The 20,240-nt window shown below is 37.2% G+C and overlaps 2 protein-coding genes across 7 annotated transcripts in view; one reads left to right on the top strand and one right to left on the bottom strand.

The window, feature by feature from the left end:
- Positions 1-20,240, top strand: part of KATNIP (katanin interacting protein) — a 66,302-nt gene that overhangs the window by 43,815 nt on the left and 2,247 nt on the right. For all 5 annotated transcript variants that reach the window (XM_074885531.1, XM_074885532.1, XM_074885530.1 and 2 more), the window contains 9 exons: positions 1,805-1,982; positions 5,381-5,546; positions 9,779-9,936; positions 10,250-10,314; positions 11,487-11,597; positions 13,462-13,601; positions 16,285-16,386; positions 17,033-17,193; positions 19,554-19,642. In XM_074885531.1, the coding sequence (XP_074741632.1) occupies positions 1,805-1,982; positions 5,381-5,546; positions 9,779-9,936; positions 10,250-10,314; positions 11,487-11,597; positions 13,462-13,601; positions 16,285-16,386; positions 17,033-17,193; positions 19,554-19,642 (1,170 nt within the window). The remainder of the gene's footprint in view (positions 1-1,804; positions 1,983-5,380; positions 5,547-9,778; positions 9,937-10,249; positions 10,315-11,486; positions 11,598-13,461; positions 13,602-16,284; positions 16,387-17,032; positions 17,194-19,553; positions 19,643-20,240) is intronic.
- Positions 6,324-20,240, bottom strand: part of GSG1L (GSG1 like) — an 84,481-nt gene continuing 70,564 nt past the window's right edge. The window contains exon 8 of one of the 2 annotated variants that reach the window (XR_012631075.1): positions 6,324-6,377. The gene's annotated coding sequence lies outside the window, so the exon portion shown is untranslated. Of the gene's footprint in view, positions 6,378-19,602; positions 19,681-20,240 lie in introns of those variants that run through there. The other variant, XR_012631076.1, reaches the window with a different exon arrangement.

Raw genomic sequence — 20,240 nt, 5'->3', positions numbered from 1 at the left:
GTGGCCAGCTGCCTCCTGAGATGTAAAAATAAGAGTGCAGCCAGCAGAGCAGGGAAAGGGAAAGGGATTCTTTTGCTGTATTTGACACTTGTGAGACTGTATTTGGAGTAGTATGTTAAGTACGGAGCTCCCTAGAACAAGAAGAAAATTGACATACTGGTGTGCGTCCAGTGAGGAGGGTGACCAAGATGGTCAGGCAGCTGGAGTACCTGACTTGTGAGAAAAGTACAAGAGAGCTGGGTTGGTTTGTTCATCCCAGAGAAGGTGAAGAGGAGATCCTGATGTCTATAGCTATCGAGAGGGCGTAGAAAGGACAGATCCAGGCTGTTCTCAGGCATGGACATAGCACTGGGTTGAGAGGCAGCAGAAACTATAGGGTAGAAGATGAGAATTTCCAACTGGGTATTAGGAAATCTTTTTCACCCTGAGGGCAATCAAACACTGGAACAGGGGTTGAAAGAGGTTTTGAAATCTGTCAGCCTTGGAGACATTCAAACTTCCACTGGATGAACTCCTGAGAGACCTGATCTAATGGACATGCTCTCAGCTTGGAGTCAGACTAGAGACCTTGAGAGGTCCCCTCCACCCTGCATCATTCTGAGATTCTATGAAGGCATTGGCATGGTGATGTGAATACTAAACCTTGTGTGGATAGCTGCTTCACCCTATCTTTTCTCTTTTGTTTGAAAATATACTCTGGTTTTGCCTGAGAACTCTTGCATGCTTGTACACTAAGCAAGTTCAGTCTTACCAATGGCCTTGGGAATAGCATCTAATATCAATGTAGCCATAGCTCCAAACTTGTCAGCTAATAGAACTATTTATTTCTTAGTGTCCTTGCAAATGCTAATGAGATCTTACACCCAAGTGAATTTATGTATATATCAAGACAGTCTTGTGTAAATTGCTATGGCTATTTAGAAGTAATTGGTCTGGATGGCTTAATAGGTTTAATGCTTGTTTGTTTTACAGGGCATCATGACTACTGGTGCTTCTTTAGATGTTATCCACCTTAATTATTCTGGGCTTCTGTAATGTGTGAAATGAAATACATTTTTAATTTATAGTGATGGATTTTTATGGAACCTGATCAGATTGGAATATTACTTGTTATATCTGTATATGGTATTTATATTTTTTCATTAAGGCATGAAACAGGTGGATCTGAAGATACGTGTACAATCTTTTGTCTGCCCAATTTTTCTTTCCTATTTATTTTCTGGAGATGCAGGGTAATCAACATTGCTGCTTTTCACTAATGCTGTCCCATTAAAATACTTCCAGATGTCCAGTTCTGTTGTGAATATAGTAACTTAAAGACATTAGTAAACCAAATTTGTTTTTTGGTTTAACTATGAGTTCGTGTTCTCTAACAATTTGTGGATTTATGAGAGACTGGATTTATATGACTCCATATAGTCATTTAGCTGGCAAAAGATGATAGATAGACTTCAGACTAATAGGTCTTCTCTGTGTCTGCATAATCACAAAATCTGTCATGTAACTGCTTAAATGTACCATTGAATTACTGTCAGTCTACAATCTAAGTAATGAGGCACTTGATGACATATTTGATCAGGAGTTGCATAGTTACAAGTGAATAAGATGTCGGTAGCCCACTAAAGGGGTCTAGCACAGATTTACAGAAGATACTGTGCTATCACATGGAGGTAGGCGTGCATCCAAATACAGCATATCTAAACAAAATACACATACTGCTAATCGTTGGGCCTTGCATGCATGCTTATATCGGCTCCTTACTAGTATATATATAGATTTATTACATGTATATTATTTTATATAGGCCTGCAACTGAATTTTACCATGACCTGGGGAGACTCTCATTACCTTGGACTGACAGGACTTGAAGTGATAGGAAAGAATGGTCACGCATTAAAAATAAGTACAGAACAAATTTCTGCTTCACCCCAAGACTTAAATGATCTTCCAGAGTATACTGGAGATTCCAGAACATTAGAAAAGTAAGTAGCAAAAGAGTTGGATTGTCCAAGCATTTTCTGCAGGGCTCTTTTTTTAAAATTATTTATTATTTATGCCTGTTGTCTCCACAAACAGTTTTGGAGTTTATCAGTTTTAGATGCATTTTACATCAGACTTTACAAAGTGACATAATTATATAAACTTTTATTATGTTAACACATATTAATGCAAACATGATTTTCATACCATCACTGCTCATTCTTGGATTTCAGAAGCTACCCAGGAACAGCTTGTTGTAGAAATATGAATGAGATGTTTCCAAAAGATGGTGTTTGAGTTAGGAGATGGTAACGTGCCTGGTTGGTATCTGTGCTAAGGACTTTCCAGGCAGAAATGTGGGTGTTCTGTAGCATCTGTCTATGCATATGCAGTGATATTTATGCAGGATTTCTGGATAATTTCAAGGAAAATTTCAAGTTAGCAAAGGGTGAGGAGGTATGAGGGAATTGCACAAATAGGTGCTATTCTTTTGGCAAATCTGCAGCTTTTTTTTTGTAATTCCAATTAAGTTTTATTCATTGACAAGTATACTTCCTCAAATTAACTTGTACTCATAGGCTATAGGTCTGGAGCAGACTTGGCATTTGGTTGTTATTGAAGCTGCATCCTGTTGTTTCTGAGTCATATCTCCATTTTAAAGGATATTTTCAGTGGTAATCCTGCCCTCTGGCATGTTTATGGGCTGTGAATAGGTTTATGAATTAAGACTTCTCTTTTCAACATCTTTGTTGAGTCTTCCTTAGAATGTTGTATTTATCCACATGGACATTAACTGTTCTTTGTAATTTCTGCCAGTCTAACTAATACAGATGTCAAGCTTCCTTGTATGTAATTCCTCAGTTCTGCCTATTTGTATGAAAATCTCTTCTATAGGCATCAAGATATAAGAAATCTTCCCATGAGACCCCCTGTGATGAAGAGATTCTGGTGGTAGAGTCTCTCCATACTCCACCATGATGGACCCAGATGCAAAGAATTAATTTAGCTTTTCTGTTGGTGTCCTACCTTCTCTGAATGCTCCTTTTACAGCCTAGTCATCTGTTGATCCTACAGAATTTCTGGCAGGCCTTCTGCTTTTGATGTATTTGAGGAATTTTATTTATGGTACCTTTTGCGTGCTAGCCTTCATATTCTTTTTTGGCCTGTGCATACGCATTTAGCCTTCCAGAGTTTATGATCCTATCCATTTAGGGTTTTTTGATCATGAATTTTGTTGAAAGATGGCTTGTAATAGCTTTCTTTATCCTGCCACTGAGCCAGGCTGGCTTTGATTTTTCAAGTTCTCCCTCTTTCTAACATCTTTCTTAGTAAGTGGGATACATTTGTTCTGTGCTTCCAGTATGATATCACTTAATATTCTCTCTGCGGTGTGTAATGATTTTATTTTATTTTGTTGCTCCTTGTTTTTGCTTAAGAACCATTTTGGGCACAAGAATTAGGGGTGGTTTTGGCTTTTCTTAATTCTGCAGGCATGTTGAATTTGAGTACACTACAGTGCTCTTCAGCTGTACCATTTGGAATAGCTACTGTGTACTATTCAGGACCAATTCAAGGATTGTATGGAATCATAGAATCAAAGAATGGTTTGGGTTGGAACGGATCTGAAAGATCATCTAGTTCCAAACCCCCTGCCATGGGCAGGGACACCTTCCACTGACCAGGTTGCTCAAAGCCCCGTCCAACCTGGCCTTGAACCCTTCCAGGGAGGGGGCAGCCACAGCTTCTCTGGGCAACCTGTGCCAGTGTCTCACCTCCCTCACAGTAAAGAATTTCTTCCTTCTATCTAATCTAAGTCTCCCCTCTTTCAGTTTAAAACCGTTACCCCTCATCCTATCCCTACACCCCTGAGTCCCTCCCCATCTTTCCAGTAGCCCCTTTAAGTACTGGGAGGCCGCTCTAAGGTCTCCCCGGAGCCTTCTCTTCTCCAGCTGAACCCCCCAACTCTCTCAGCCTGTCCTCACAGGGGGGTGCTCCAGCCCCCTGATCATTTTCGTGGTCTCCTCTGGCCCTGCTCAAGCAGGTCCATGTCCTTCTGATGTTGGTGCCCCCAGAGCTGGACCCAGCACTGCAGGGGGTCTCAGGAGAGTGGAGCAGAGGGGGAGAATCACCCCCCCCCTGCTGCCCACACTGCTCTGGGTGCAGCCCAGCACACGGGTGGCTTTCTGGGCTGCAAGCACACATTGCTGGCTCATAGTCGATTTTCCACCCACTAACACCCCCAAGTCCTTCTCCTTGGGGCTGCTCTCTATCCACTCCTTGCCCAGCCTGTATTTGTGCTTGGGATTGCCCTGACCCATGGGCAGGACCTTGCACTTGACCTTGTTGAACCTCATGAGGTTTGCACAGACCCACTTCTCCAGCCTGTCCGGGTCCCTCTGGATGGCACATCCCTTCCCTCCAGCCTGTTGGCTGCACCACACAGCTCGGTGTTAGCGGTGAACTTGCTGAGGGTGCCTCGATCCCACTGTCCATATTGCCAAGAAAGATGTTAGATGCTATGAAAATATGAAAGATGATATCTTCTCTCGTGGGCTCCCTAATCAGTTCCTCTGTGAAAGAGTCATTATTCAAATCTTTTTCCTTAAGGAACTGCCAAATCTGGCAGTCATTCTTCCATTAAACTTCTAAATAAATTTTAAGTACATAGGGCAGTGTACTGAAGTAATTACAGCGGACAATTAGTTCATATTCTCCTTTACTCCATCTTTGTATGCTGTAGTTTGTGGTAGAAGAATATAAAGTCAGGATTCCAAAATGAGGAAATAATGGAATTTACTTTATCTAGTCAGCCTCAAGTCTGTGCTCTTATGAAAAGACATTGTCATGCTGGTACAGAGCTTTTTTAAAAAGCAGAAATGTGCCTAACTGTGTGCATGAAGAAGGATGTGAACAAATTCTGCTTCTTCCCTGGGTTATCCAGCTGCTATCCAACTCCTTATCAGATTCAGTATGATTGCATTGGCATAGTAACACACTGCAGAGTGCCAGATATACTAGTTTAGGCATAGAACTGTGTTAATAAATTATATTGTGTGTGGGCCTTAGAGTTTTGCCTTTGGCCATTTTGGTACAAAGGTATTTGAGCTCTCCTCTGCCTGCCCCTGTTCACCCAGGGAAAACCTAAGGATTCTTCTGTTTTTCTTCAAACAGACCCAACTAAAGGAAATACTGTGTTTCTCCCCCCAGTGTCTTTAATTCAACAATTGCACATTATTTTTGATGTTTACTGTGCTTTTTAAATGCATAAACATGGGCACAATAAGCCCTGAAAGCTAGAAGTGGCATGTAGAAAAAAATTAACACCTAGTAAAGTACCTGATTTACATGAGAAAAGCAAGCTTTTCCTTTTTTTGCAGCTAATGGGTTTTGCTCTTTGTAGGTTAATAGATGGAACTAATATCACAGTAGAGGACGACCATATGTGGCTCATTCCCTTCTCCTTTGGAGAAGATCATCTGCTCACAATCCATTTTGATAAAATTGAAAGTATTGCAGGGCTTCGCTTTTGGAACTATAATAAATCTCTGGAGGATACCTATAGAGGGGTAAGTAAAAGAAAAGGAGCATTGCCAGCAAAAATATACAGCAGTGCATTGGAAAATTGGTACTGTGATGAATGAATATAGCAGCCTTAATGGAACACCATAAATCTTTCTAGATTGTCTGAGTCTGAATTTTGTGGCAGGTATAATGCATTTCTGTCTCCACAAACAGCAAATATTGAAAAAAAGCCAGAGATAGTTTAAAGAAATCTTCACAGCTGATTTTTCCAAGAGACACATACAATAGCACGTATTATTTTCAAGATATATGATTCCGAAGTGGTATCCTCTCAGTATCTAGTATTTAGGCCTACCATATGATTCTTTATTTCCTGGAACACAGGGAACAATAGAACAGGGACACTTCTCCAACAGAAATTCTGTTTAGGTAAGTTACAGGCTAGTCAATCAATAATACCTTTTCCAAGAAGGAAGAAGAGTCTCTTGAACTCTAACATTTATTAGGGAAACTTGACATCTTCAGACAGTTTGGCTAAAGTAGTTTAGCTAAAATTGTATAACATACCTCCTCTCTTCTTTTTCCAAATTTCTTGGTTTATATGTTTTTTCATATTGAATTCTTGGAATTGACACCTGTTGGAGATCATATTCCATCTTGCTGGCACTCTGAGTTTGGCTGTCCCTCATTTCCATGGCTTTTCTCAGAAGCTCTACATGCACTTGTAATGATAAGGCAGAAGTAGTTGCTGTTCACTGCACAGAAAGTTTATGAATCCATTTGTTTCCAGATCTTCACCTTCACATCTAATTGTTGCATTCTTGATGTCCAAACTCAGTCAATCGATAAGAAGAAAAATGTTGGTATATATTAAACTAGAGAGAGACAGGACAAAAAGGATTAGCAAAGTTCTGGAAAAAATTCTCAAACTGAAGTTGGAAGCATGGATATTTGATAGGATTGGTCAAGATAGTGGCAAAAGTTGCAGAACTGCTTCTTTGTGTAAATTTACCTTCCAGAAATTGCTTTAATATGAACACTATATAGATGTGTGGAGAGGTGTTCCCTCTCCACAGCAGAGCCCTGGCATCTTTTACTATCAGCATGGGGTGTTGTTGAGTGCCAAAGACCCTCAGAGGGCCAGAGCATAAGATCTTTCATTTAAACCACAACTGATCTAGAGATATTAACATATGGCACCTGATTTTGTAATACACTGCATTAACCCAACATGTTTGACCCATGGGAGGGTTCAGGAGCATGTTGAGCTTACCATCTAAACATACCCCCTGTATAACAACTAGGTTTTTTTAGTAAAATCTGTTACTTAATAGATATGATTCATCATAAAGAAGGGACTCTTCCCTCTGAGAGGGATACAGCTCTGGGACAGTATGCAGTGAGTTCAAAACTAAATTTGACAAGGCCCAGAGCAACCTGATTTATCTTTGCAGGCTTCTCTGCTCTGAGCAGGATCTGTGACTGGACACATGCCAGAAGTCCCTTCCAACCTAAATCTTTCTGTGATTCTGTGTACAAAGTGCAATATGAAGAACTGTCTTTAAGTGGTGATATAGAATGTTTTTTCACTACGGTTGTAAGCCTTCTTCAAGGCAGAGCAGGGGAGAAAGGAGGGAAAGAAATAGCCAAATCCCTAAAATCTAACATGGAATTTGGTTTTTGGAGGCCAAATCAAAGAAGAAAGAAAGAGAGGTATGTTTTCACAGTTTACTTTGCTAGATAGAAAAAAGAGGTGAGTCTGATAAAGTATGCATGCAGGTGGCACACCTGTAAGTCCCATAACAGTTAGTGGGTACAGTTTAAATGAGGAGTTCATACTTGCAGTCCTGTAAAAGGATGAAATAAATTATTTGGAAAACTGAAGATGTAAGGTATCTGCTGAGCCAAAGTAAAGAGGCTTTAGACTGTAAACCTAGGGCATCATGACATCTGTCTCTTGAAGTATTGCTGTTCCTTCTAAGAAACAGTCCCCCAGTATGAGATATAATGATTTGCTAGGCAGCTGTAGACTGGTGGATTCTATTCACAGCTTTAGTATGAGAGGGTAATGGCAGTGAACTGTCAAAATGAAGGCTTGTGTGCTATTTCCAGCTCTATGAAAAATTACCTTGTGAAAGCTTTGTTATGCGATTTGTAAAATGCTATGTGTGATGGTTGAGTGCCTTCTCAGATGATGAAAATTACTTAGAAATGAGGGCTGTAAAGGGCACATAAATATAAGCAGCTGTGGTATAATAGGTAAGATTTCATCTCTAAGTCTCTAGACTTCCATTCAGTACGTGTTTGCTAAACTAAAGTGTATTTCAGTGGATTTTTCACTTCCTCTCCTTAGCCTGGCAGACTGATTCAGCTGGAAAGTAGCATGCAGAACAGTGTCTGATATGAAAAGGATATTTCCTTTCTTTGCTCCCAAGTGTATTAAAGATGAAACCAGAAATAGTTATTTCTCCATACTTGGTACTCATACAAACATTCCCTCCTAATTAATCTTCATGCTGTTTGGAAGTGAACTGAGCATCTCCTCTAGTCTGTACAATACCCAAGGTTTTCAAATCAAGAAATGTTTGTGTAAAAAAAAATATCTTCTGGGGATGTTGCATCTGTAACTTACTGAAATTATAATTGAATAAAAAATCATTTAAAAATGGAAAAATATGAAAACTGTTATGATATCAGGTCACTGATAATATACGGACTTTACAGAAAACTCTGAATGTTTTTAAATTCTTCTCAGATAGACACCTGAAATGGGAATTTTAACTTTAAATATTGCCTATATATTTTTAATAGAAATCCTAATAATGAAAATTAAATATTTGAGTACAATACTGAATTAACCTCAAATTATCATATATACATCTATCAGTATAAAATCCAAATATTAGAAAACTGACTCACATTGCCTTTAGACTAAATTAAGTCTTTTGTTAACTAAATGAATCTATTTTGGTTCAATCCATTAATCAGCAAGCTTTAATCATAGTGCCAGTTATAAGGCCATTTGGTTATATTTTACAGGTATTATTCCTTCCTTAACCAGTAGTTAGTGAAAGACTCAGTGCAATAAATGCTGCTTGTGCTTAACGTTAAGTTATATTTAACGTATTTCGGAGCAAGATGCAGTGATAATTGTTGCTGCATGATTGAATTGTTATGTGACTGGGATCATGCATACAACACCAGATGGTGCTAATGGGGGAGGGTGAAGAGCCCAGGACTCCTGCATCATCTCCATAAGTATGCCTGAATTATTTAGCTTAATCTTCAAAGATTGTATAAGACGTGCATGCATCTGTGATGTGGACAAGGCTCAATTCTTTCTGCCTGGTACAGGTACCTCATCTTTATTCATATGCCCTTAGGTTACATATAGCACTGCTTGGCAGACAAGTTTGCATGATCCTGGAAAAGTCCAAGTGCCACCTGTCACAAAGATGAATAGAACTGGTGAAATACAGGCTCTCTATAAATGCAACAGAGACACAAAAGAGTCTGCTCTCGAGAGAGAGCACAAGGTTATGTGATTTCTTAAAGGCTAGCTTCAGCCCGTGCTCAGCAATCAGGCCTGGCCTAGCAGTGCATTCAGGTGCATGAAGACTCTTAACTGTCTCCTCAGATCACCTCTGTGACATAAGCTGACTTGAAAGCCGAGTCTTTCCGTTCCGTTGATGTGTGTATGTATGCTGCAGGCTCAGGAATCATAGAATCATTTAGGTTAGAAAAGACCTTTAAGATCATCGAGTCCAACCATAAACCTAAGACTGCCAAGTCCACCACTAAACCATGTCCCTAAGCGCCACATCTACAGGTCTTTTAAATACCTCCAGGGATGATGACGCAACCACTTCCCTGAGCAGCCCGTTCCAGCGCTTGACAACCCTTTCGGTGAAGAAAGGAAGCTTCAGTTTGCTGAGATCTAGTGAGATGAAGTGTTTGAAGGATCTCTTCAATACATTTTTTTTTTCTTTTTTTCCCCCAAATTCTTACCTCTCCCATCCCCATCAATATCAGCTATGATGCTCTGAATTGCACACTATGGGTTGCAATTGGTATCCGCTTGTTTAGGCTTTCTTTTGCTGAATTATGGAATTAAATAAATATAACAAAATTATGGAAACAGAAGTATGGAATTAAATAAATATAATGAAATTATTGAAATTATTTCAGCCTCTGAAGTGAATGCAATTGTTTTGGATCTATTTTATTTTATGTAATGTCATGTCATGTAATCTTACGTTATGTTATTTTAAACAAGGCTAAGGTAGTCCATGTGTTGCTGGATGGTCACAGCATCTCCCCATCAGAAGGCTTCCTTATCCGCAAGGGACCTGGCAACTGCCATTTTGATTTTGCCCAAGAAATTCTCTTTCTTGACTATCTGCAGCCTCAGCTGATTAATAAAGTACAAAAGAGGTAAAGTAGGATGTTTTTGCTATCTGAACCACACAGTTTCTCTGTTTAGTATTCTTTCATATTCTCTGTTGAAGCCAGTTGGATGAGGCACCTGGATGAAAATATGAAGCATTTAGAGCAAAAAGTTTCATTGCAATTTAACTTTATACCGTTAACCAGATTTTACTGAGATCAGAGGACGATCTAGTCCATAATCACAAGTGTGGGGGGTCAGGGGGTGGTGTTTGTGGAGGCTTAGTTCTTTGGTTTTGTTCTTTTCTGAATGAGCCAAGGGTACATAAAGAAACTATTTTGTCTTGGGTTTTTTTGACAGAACTGGTTCAAAGAGAATGGAACAAGCTAGTATGGACTATGAAGCACCGTTAATGCCATGTGGTTGTATCCTTCTCTGTCATATTCTTACTTGTCACATAGAATGTTTTAGAGTTATATACTATGGTTATGACTCATGAGCTTTTTGAATCCAACAATTTCTGGTACTTTAAGAAATTAACAAGATACCAAAAATATGAGAAAGGCTTCCATTAAGTATGAATAAAGAATAAATAAATGGAACATAGTATATGAATGTGACCTGTTTTCAGATACTCTGGTAGCTTTTTCTCCTGCCTTTTATAATCCATCCAAGCTGGAACTAGAGGTCCATTAGCACAGTATCCAGCCAGCCTATCAAAGCTAGAAGTAGTGTTTGTATTTCTGCATATCTTTGAATGTTTGTCTCATTTTATACCTTTATTAAGGTTGACCAGAACTGTGTAATATCTTTGCCATTTTTCTTAATGTTTGTGGCTTTTTAAGTTTCCCTAGATAAGCACAGCCTTTTGTGGTAATACTTACTGTCATGCCATCCATCTACTCGATGGCCCTTTTAAATCCATTATGCTATTCTAACCAAGTTTGGAGACAATGAGGTCTCAGCAATACTAAGTTCCTGCCAGTTTCATGAAAATCAGTGTCTGAATAGAGCAAAGAGACACAAACGAGTGCTCCATTAGAGAAATGGACAGCACAGACTCCATCATTACATTTTCTGCTGTTCAGTTTAGAGGCATATTTGCTGGCCAATTACCACTCATAAAATTCAGAACCAGGCAAACATAGGAAGGCAGTAAAGGCTCCAGATAGGAGCTGTGGTATTAATAAGTTGCAGTGTACAAGAAGGTAAGGCATACACTAAAAAAATTCAGTAGTTCTTCACCTGATGGAAGAATATATATGAACATATATATATGTGAACATGTATATATATAAACATATATAGGTAGATTTTTGCCTAGCTGTGCCACTTGCAGGTGTTCATTTGTGTGTGTATTACCAGCCGTAGAAAAGGCAGACTTCTTGTCTTTAAAGAAAATAGTTTATTCAAAGAGGTTTAAGACATAGTGAAGTCAGAAGTGAAAAACATTTTCTTTCACTCTCTTAAATTGCAGTTAAGAGTCTCTGGCATCAGGATGTGGGCTGCACAATAATTTTTGAAACTGCAAATTAAGTAGACTGCTAGGACAAAGTATTAATATCAAAATTTTCCTTAATAGCATTTTGGTTTTTAGTTGTTTTCCAGTTTCAGCTTCTGACGAGTTGGGGTGATCCATACTATATCGGTTTGAATGGACTTGAGTTGTTCAATGAACATGGAGACCAAATCTTACTAACTGAAAACAGTATCCTTTTACAGACCAAGCACCTCTATCTCTTTCAGATACACTGTTTGCTCCCTCACAAATTATCATATGGCATCACTTGCTACTTCTTCCAAATTGCCAGTTTATCCCATGTTACTACTCTGCCTGTATTTCTCTGTATTTGCATGATGATACTTGTATCCATATGTTTTAATGTACTCTATATACTTTCAGAACATTTCTTCTCTTAATGGGATGCACTAACAAAGCAGGACAAGGTTAGAGAAGGGAAGGCTTAAGAAGGATGTGGTATTTTTTGCTATCAACATTTATTTCTTCCATAGTATGGAAGGACCAGAAAGTTTGATGAGCTATAAACTCATAATAAAAGGTTGAGCTCAGTTCTTTGTTATGGAATCTTTCATTGTGCCACAGGAAAGAAATTTTTCATAACTCTTGTTTTGGAGCTTTAGGCTATTCTAGACACCCAATCCAGTCATGAAGATAAGGGCTGAAACTTTGAATTTGATTCAGTGTTCCCTGGGTAACGAGACTGAGTGAAGGACATCTTTGAAAGATTCATAGTCATCAAGGTTATACTTCAGTGCTCTGTATCAGCTAAAGTCTCTTAAGTGCTGAAAGCTTCATACTCCAACGTGGAATTCATGTAGTTCGGGCACATGGAAGAAAGAGTTTCTTAGCCAACGAGAAAGGATAAAAAGCATGGATACTGCATGAATTGCATGTCTCTAAGGATTCTTATTGCCTAATAAATAGAGGATACAATGAAAAAGCTAATAAAGGCTTTTTACTGAATGCTATTTTTATTTGTATCTTGTATGATACATGATGAACTTGAAGCATCTGTAATGGAGAAGAAGCATTTTGAAATTGAAAAGTGGTAGTAAATTACTTTTAAGAAGAAGGGATCTTTAACTTAGCTTTTAGACTGTGCATCTTTACAGGACAATACAATACCAGGTGAAGATACCTCAGCTCGTTTTGAATTATACCTGCTCCTCCCTGTACAATAGTGTCGTTTGGGTATATTAGGATCCCCAAAAGAGAATATTTGTCTTAGTGCAGTACTAAATGTGATACTTTAGTACTGAGTCCGGAGCAAGCTTTTCTGAAACAGTTGAGGCATTGCTGTTTCTTTATCATTTTTTCCTTAAATATATTCTTAAATTCTTATAAACATTTACAGACTCAGGCCTTTTAGAAAGCAGGACAAGGGGAAATTAGTGTCCCTCAAACTGGATTGCTAGGGATTTATAATTCTGAAGACAGTGTCATCCATCCACATTTCTTTGCATGTCTTTAAAGTACATATGTTTTTAGCATACATGTTCTCTTACAGAGAAAATCTGGTTACCCAGAAAGCCTGGTTTAATCTTTCCCTCTCAAAGAACTGAAAGAAGGCCTTATTAGACAGTTACTGATTTTTATCACAAACCTTGAGGAACTCAAGCAAAACTTAGTCTGAGTGATGACTACTTCCTGCAAGGATACTTTTCTTGAGTTATGTTTCATAGGAGGAGTTTTCACAAGTTCATGGTAAAAAAATGGGGCTTTGTCACAAAAAAGCTAGGAATTGCCTATTCCTGATAAGGGAACTTTATTGATGAAGTCATAAATACATATTTGAAAATAAATTGAATGCAGCTAGTTAATTTAGTCCTATTTTAAAAATAATTTCAAATGCCAGAATCTGTAAGGGTTGTCCTGCTTTTAAAAATGTGCCCCCAAGTTCCTCAGCTACTTCTATGAAGTACTCAGAGTATTTTTAAGTTTTACTGCTGTAGTGGCGAATACTCACCCATGGTATCTCAAAGCGTGAACTTTTAAATATGGTGTTTCTGAAATGTCCTTTTTGGTTATTTACACTTAAAGTTTTTTTCAGATATTGCTGCTTTTCCAGATAGTGTCAACATTTTGGAAGATGTATCTGGAGACATCCGAACTCCAGACAAACTAATTGACAGAGTAAATGACACAACTGATGGCAGACATATGTGGCTTGCACCAGTTCTTCCTGGTTTGGTACATTTTCCCTTTTCATTCCATTTTAGTGATGTGCATAGATGTAGCTGGAAGCATAAAGGAAGGAGGAAGCATACATTATTTTAGGTAAAATTGATATTGGTAAATGATGCTAAATCACTGCCTTTTAGAAGAAGTTCTTTTTATTCCAGTTTCTCTTCACTGCACAGATAGCAGCAGTATAGATTTCCCAAGTTTGTAATCTCCTTCTGTCTCCATGGTGCAACAGCAGAAGAATTTCCAAGGCTAGCATAGATGTTCTTTCAGTTACTATGATAAAGATACTGACAAAGGAGTTTAATATGTGTGTTTTGTACAATAAACACCTTTTAAATGGGAGCAGACTGGGATCTCTAAATTCATTTTTACAAAAAGCAATGAATGTGTTCTAGCAGTGAGAATTTTTTCTCTCATTATCTGTGTTGAATTGAAATTCATAAATTAGAGATGACAGACTTAGTACTTGATGTCCTAAGGCCCCAAGTGATTCAGCCCTTTTAGAAGCCCCATGTTTAAAATATGGGGTATCGAATATCTAAGCAGGAAAAGTAGATGAATTTAGATGAGTTCTGACTTTGTTTTGAGAGAGGACATTTTTCATGGGCCTATTATGAACATGATTAAAATGTATTTCTTTCTTAGAAGAGGATGGATTTCAAAAGTAACAAAATGTAAACCTGACATGTGGTACGCTGTAGCTTACTGTGTTGGAAAAATCCTTACTCCATATATTACAGTTATTAATTATAATAATACAGGCAAATAATTAAGTCAATTGTGAAAATACTTCATATATCATTATATATTGTAATGCAGTGGGTATAATTAAGATAAAGCTTTTAAATATACTTGGGAATACTGACCAGTTGCATTTCTTAGGAAAATGGTAGGTCTGTGTAATGCTTGAGGCTCCTACTGTGTAGATCCCACATCTTGAATCCTGGTAATTAATTTGATGGGATGCTCAGATATCCATTATAACATCACGAATGATTAACTTGACAACCATCTGAGTTTGCTCATGTCCTTATAAAAGACATACTTGCAGAGGCTATTTCATTTTGGCAAAAAGGAAAATAATGATACCTGGAATTCTAGCACAAATGCATACACTGGTTTCTGGTGTTATGTCTGACACCAAAGTACTGTAGAAGAACATAAGATAATAGTATTAAAAGGGTAAATTGATAAAGTGTGATATGCAGGAGGGAAGAATAAGCAATTTAATGGATCTTTCCATCCTTAAACTGAGGCAAATTACATCTTTTTGAGATCCACATAGTACTTTTCTCTCTTCCATCTTCCATGGTATGGTTGTACAGCCAGGAAGTGCAAATGGTTTAAGCAATCAGCCTGTTCATGATCATCCTCTGTAGCTGGGATGCTGAAGCAAAGCTTGTGTACGCTTACATCCTCATTGTTAGGCTGCTTTGAAACATGCTACTTGCCTAGAAAGCTGAAATAACTCTTTGCTCTGTTGGAAGGGTTTGAGAGCTTTAAGGAAATCTTATATTATAGCCTTTTTTTTTCCTTTCTAAATGTATTTTCCTTTCTAATTCTAAAAGTGTTTTTCTCTTTTGGAGATTTATTACTAATGAAGTACAATTTGAATTCTTTGTTCCCCTGTTACTGACTGTCATTTTATTTATTTGTTTGAATGTGTTTTCCATCAAATTTATCATTTGCTGTGAGACTAACAATTGCTATTGGGGACTATGTCCATATTGTCTTCTGAAATCTCACAGATATAAATATTTCTATTGATCACACCTACCTTTCTTTCTTCAGTAAAAGAAAATGCATTATGATTTAATACAACGAACAGTATCTTCTCCAGTGCATCAAAGGATTAAAACTTCAGAGGATGCTAGAGATGAAGCTTAAGATATGTTTGCCCAAAGTTGATATAGTAGCTGGTATAAGGAATAGCATAGAATTAACTGTAACAGGCAAGATTGGTTTCCTACAGCCTAATCTTTGGTCTTAACATCTTGACATTAATGTCATTGAAAGTAAAATGAACCATTCCTTAAGCAATAATTGTTTAGCAAGCATCTGGAGAATTGTCTCTCCATCCCTATTAGTGTACCTCACACAAAAATTGCAAAATTTCTGCAAGAGCTTTCAGAGTCAGTGGATATAGGAGAAATTTTAGTCTTGTAAATAGAAAGCTTAATTCTCTTCATATTTGGTAGAAAATAGAATAGAGGATAGGATAGGATAGGATGGAATGGAATGGAATGGAATGGAATGGAATGGAATGGAATGGAATGGAATGGAATAGAATGGAATAGAATAGAATAGAATAGAATAGAATAGAATAGAATAGAATAGAATAGAATAGAATAGAATAGAATAGAATAGAATAGAATAGAATAGGACACCAGCTTGTCTTATCCTGAAGCATGTGTCTGTATTTGGTTGATGAAATACTCATTAAAAGTGTCTCTCTACCCCTCCTCCAATTGACTAGCAGTCATTTGAGAGGGCAGCTCTGGGGTAGAGACAACATCTGTGAATTATCCGTAGAGATGATGATAGCTGAACTGAAATCCTTAACATCAGTTATCTGTCCTTTAGCTATATGCCTTTAAATATGGACCTCTTTTGATGCAACATGCATGAGAATTTAATTTCTTTGGGAAATTTGTGCTGTTAAATATAAATTAAGTCTCTTTTACAGGTGAATAGGGTGTATGTCATTTTTGATGTACCTACTACAGTGTCAATGATCAAGTTATGGAATTATGCCAAAACACCTCAGAGAGGTGTGAAAGAATTCGGTGTAAGTAATTTTTGTATGCATTTTGTATGTTCTGGTGAGTCAGCTTGCTTGATTTCTTACTTATTTTCACAGTTTTCTGAAGTGTGATTCCATATAATCTCAAAGGATAGGATTCATCTCATTTAACTCTGCATTTAGTAATAAAATGACTAATCCATGCCAATCATCTGTCCTCCCTTTCTTGTCCAGGGAAAGAACACTTTATCTTGATTTTTTCCTTAGATAATTATCTTAAGATAGGATAATGCTTTCCTTTTCCCACGGACTATAGAGCAGGCCTGCAATTCTAGTTTAAACTACAAACCCAAGTTTTAGACAGCTGAAGTGAGGTGAGATTCATTAATTCCTAGATTTAAGAGTGAATCACTCCAGTTAACAGAATGGCAATTATGTAAAACATGAAATACTTTTTTAATTACCTACTTGAAAACTGCATTAGAAACATCACTGAGAAGACAAAAACTTAAAAAAAAAAAATCAAACCCCAGCAGTGAATAGAGAGAAATGGAAGTTTTAAGGAACAAAAGCTAAACTAATGACCAGACTTGTGAAACAAATAGAGCAAAATGATTTCTTGTTAATCGATAGAGACAACTGCTGAAAGTGGTGCCTAATTTCTTGATGTTTTTTTCTTAAATATCTTTAGCTGCTAGTGGATGACTTGCTGGTCTACAATGGGATTCTGGATATGGTGAACCATGTAGTATCAGGCATCCTACCAACCTGTGATCCAGTGGTCCCGTATCATACCATTCTCTTTACAGATGATGAGAAGATTTGCCATCAGGAGAAGAGAACTGTTATTAGGTATGTGAGTGGATCTTGATTGGAAGAAAGAATCTTGTTTTCAAAAAATGTTTTTATGTGACTAATGTCAGCAATATGTATATTGCTATAGAAATTCCCTTCCAAACCATACTCAACCTTACCTAATGAGAAATAACCAATAGTTTTTTAGATATTAGGACCAAATTACCAGCTTTATTGTAAGCATTTTTTAGTACTTACTGGGCTTCATGATTCATATTTACATATGGTTTCATGGAAGCCTATAGTAGGCTTAATAAATCCAGAAGAAAGAAATTAGACTTCCTTAGAGAATAAATGATAAATCCCAATGATATTACACAGGAAAAAAAGAAAGTAAGTTAATGAAAAAGAACCATACATCAAAAGTAAAGAAAAGAAAGTCCTCTGATTTGGCACAGATACTAAGGAACCAGAATTCTACTATTTTATGAATGTTCTAAAATAATGAACTTCTTAAGTAAGAAATTAATTACATCCAGAAGGATGACACTTTGAAACCCCTAAATTGCCAATATCACAGAAAATATGATGAAATGCAGTGAAAAAATGCACTTATATTTAGAAGGTCAGCATTGATAGGGTCTAAAAACCAGTCCCTAGCAAGGAAGGAATAGAGAAAAAAAAAAGTTGAAAGATAGTTTATTTTAAATGAGATTGAAAAGTGAAAAATTGAAAGCTTAAAGAAATAAACACTTTCTTATACATTGCACAGCTAACAAATAGAATGTCTTGCACATACATCACTTGGAAACAAAGGAGACAGTTTTGCATTCAAAAATGACACATGATTTGTTCAGAAGAATATTCAAATGTTTAGAAATAAGTGGAAGGAACGTAAGGTCTCCTGATTAAGAACAGAAGTTCACATTTGCCCACGGGGTTTGTTTTCCCATGTTTCTCTAAAGCATTGGCTCTTGGCCACTGGTACTGTCAGGTGTTGAAATAAATTGTTATTGTTTGGATGTATTGTATTAGGCTCATGTTTTTGTACAAGTGGCTGTGTTGTCATGGTAAAATTTGGAGGTAAACAATTTTTCAAGTGAAAAAGTTACTGAAATGAAAATGCCTTGAGGAAATACAAGTTTTGAGAAAATTTTCAGAGGGATATAAAAAGGATGAGGAGAAATAAACCTTTACTTTCTTCAGCTTAACATCTTTCTATAAGTAAAGTTATTTTATTGGAAGCAGAGAAGCACATATTTCTCACATAACTTCCTTTTCACATAACTTCCTTCGCACATATTTATAAGACCTATATCCTTTGACTTAGTTTTACGAGGGGTTTACTTTTGGGGTCATGCAAACTTCATGATCTGTTTTTCAGTCAAGAACATGCCAAGTCTCTTCTCTTCTAGACTTCTGTGCAGGAGCTTTCTTGGTCTTTCTTCTTAGCCCGCTTTGAAATCTTATTTTCCTTTTCTTCACCTACTACCCTGCTAAAATATAGGGTACTTCAGCAATAGAACACAAATCCCTTACTACATGCTGGATGATAATGCTCCATTTTAAAATTCCCCTTGAGCATTTATATGTTGTTCCTTCTGATTTTGGCCTATTCTCTTTCCCATGTCACTGTTCAATACTTTATGAGCCCTGAACTTGAGTCTGATATTATCATCAATAGCAAAGTTCTGATTTACTTCACTATTGGTTCTCCTGTTGCGCTCTGACAGTTTGAGAGACATTTTTCTCCCAAAATAGAAACCTATTTTGTGCAGTATTTGTAGAGAAAAGAAAAATACACTTTTTTCCAAAGGCATGGATGTTTTGTTTCTGTCTATGTGAAAGGGAGATGTTATTAGTGATGGTTTCTTTAACTTTCAATTCAGCTAACATTTTTTGTCTGTAATTTATTTAACTTTGAAGTTATTACTTCTTTCCCAGAAAGGAATTGTTAAAATTTTGCAGCAGCCTGCAAGCAAAACTTGTCACAGTAAATGAATTTTGTTTAGTTCAGAAAATTTTCAAATAACGCTGTATCAACATTACAAAACAGTGTTAAGTTCCATATAGGGATTTTTATACCCTCTTTGTACAGCACTGATTTAAAATCTCACTTTGGTTAATGTGGTTCAAGCTGTGTAGGCAGGCAAGAAAATTGTGGAGTGAATATGATATTTATATTTGAATGTGTGCCTGAATGAATGCCACTAATTAGAACTGGCAAGAAATTCTTCAGGTGGATGCAGACAGAATGCTTTGCCTTTCTGGATAGTCTCATATAATGTGGGCTGTGCTTCATAGCTTTGTTTCGCCTCCAGGACCTAAATAACTTATTTGGTAACCTTCTCCATGGCTCTCATAACTTTTCGGAGTGTTGATTATTTTGGCTGTTGTACTGATTTTAATGTTTTCAGCAATCATGTGGGAGATCAGGATGTACGAATGATGAATGAAAATGAGATTGTCACAAACAGCAAAAAGAACCAGGCTGCGGCTGATCCAGGTTAGTTCTGTCTTCTACAGTTTTCTTCTGCTCACTTTCTACAGAGACGGTATGGATAATGAACATTGTTATAGACCTAAACTGGGAAAAGTGGGGCAGCTTACACCTCTTCTAGATATATTTAACTTTACTTTTTCTACCATAGGAAGGCAAACCAGGAATGTCATACTTTGGTGGATTTTTATTCTATATCTAAGTCTGAAAGTGGATGGTATAAATCAAAGATGTACGTGGCGTGTAGTCATAGTTTATACCAACACATACATAAAAGTCCTCAGGAAAGAAACTGACTGAAGATAAAACTGAAAGCTGGTGTTAATCGTGCAGGTTCATAGGTAGCTTTTGAAATAATAGGCGCATTGCATCCCCACTGACCTTTTAAGGAGCTTTAGAGATGATGCATATGTGTCTCAGAATTAGCTGCTTGTTGCTCCTCAAGCAAATCCAAAATCACGATAAGTGTAACAAGGGGGAAAACATGTTGACTTTATTCCTCCCACTGTCTTTCTGTTTGGTCTTTTCTCTTACAAAATGATAATTAAAAAGACAACCTCTTTTTTTTCCCAAGGAGAAAGAGTAGATTGTATTTATAGTCTGA

This window comes from Strix uralensis, chromosome 16, assembly GCF_047716275.1.
Source record: "Strix uralensis isolate ZFMK-TIS-50842 chromosome 16, bStrUra1, whole genome shotgun sequence".
Taxonomy (NCBI): Eukaryota; Metazoa; Chordata; class Aves; order Strigiformes; family Strigidae; genus Strix; species Strix uralensis.
Note: the sequence above shows the minus strand (reverse complement) of the source record. Positions and strands in the feature narration are given on the sequence as shown.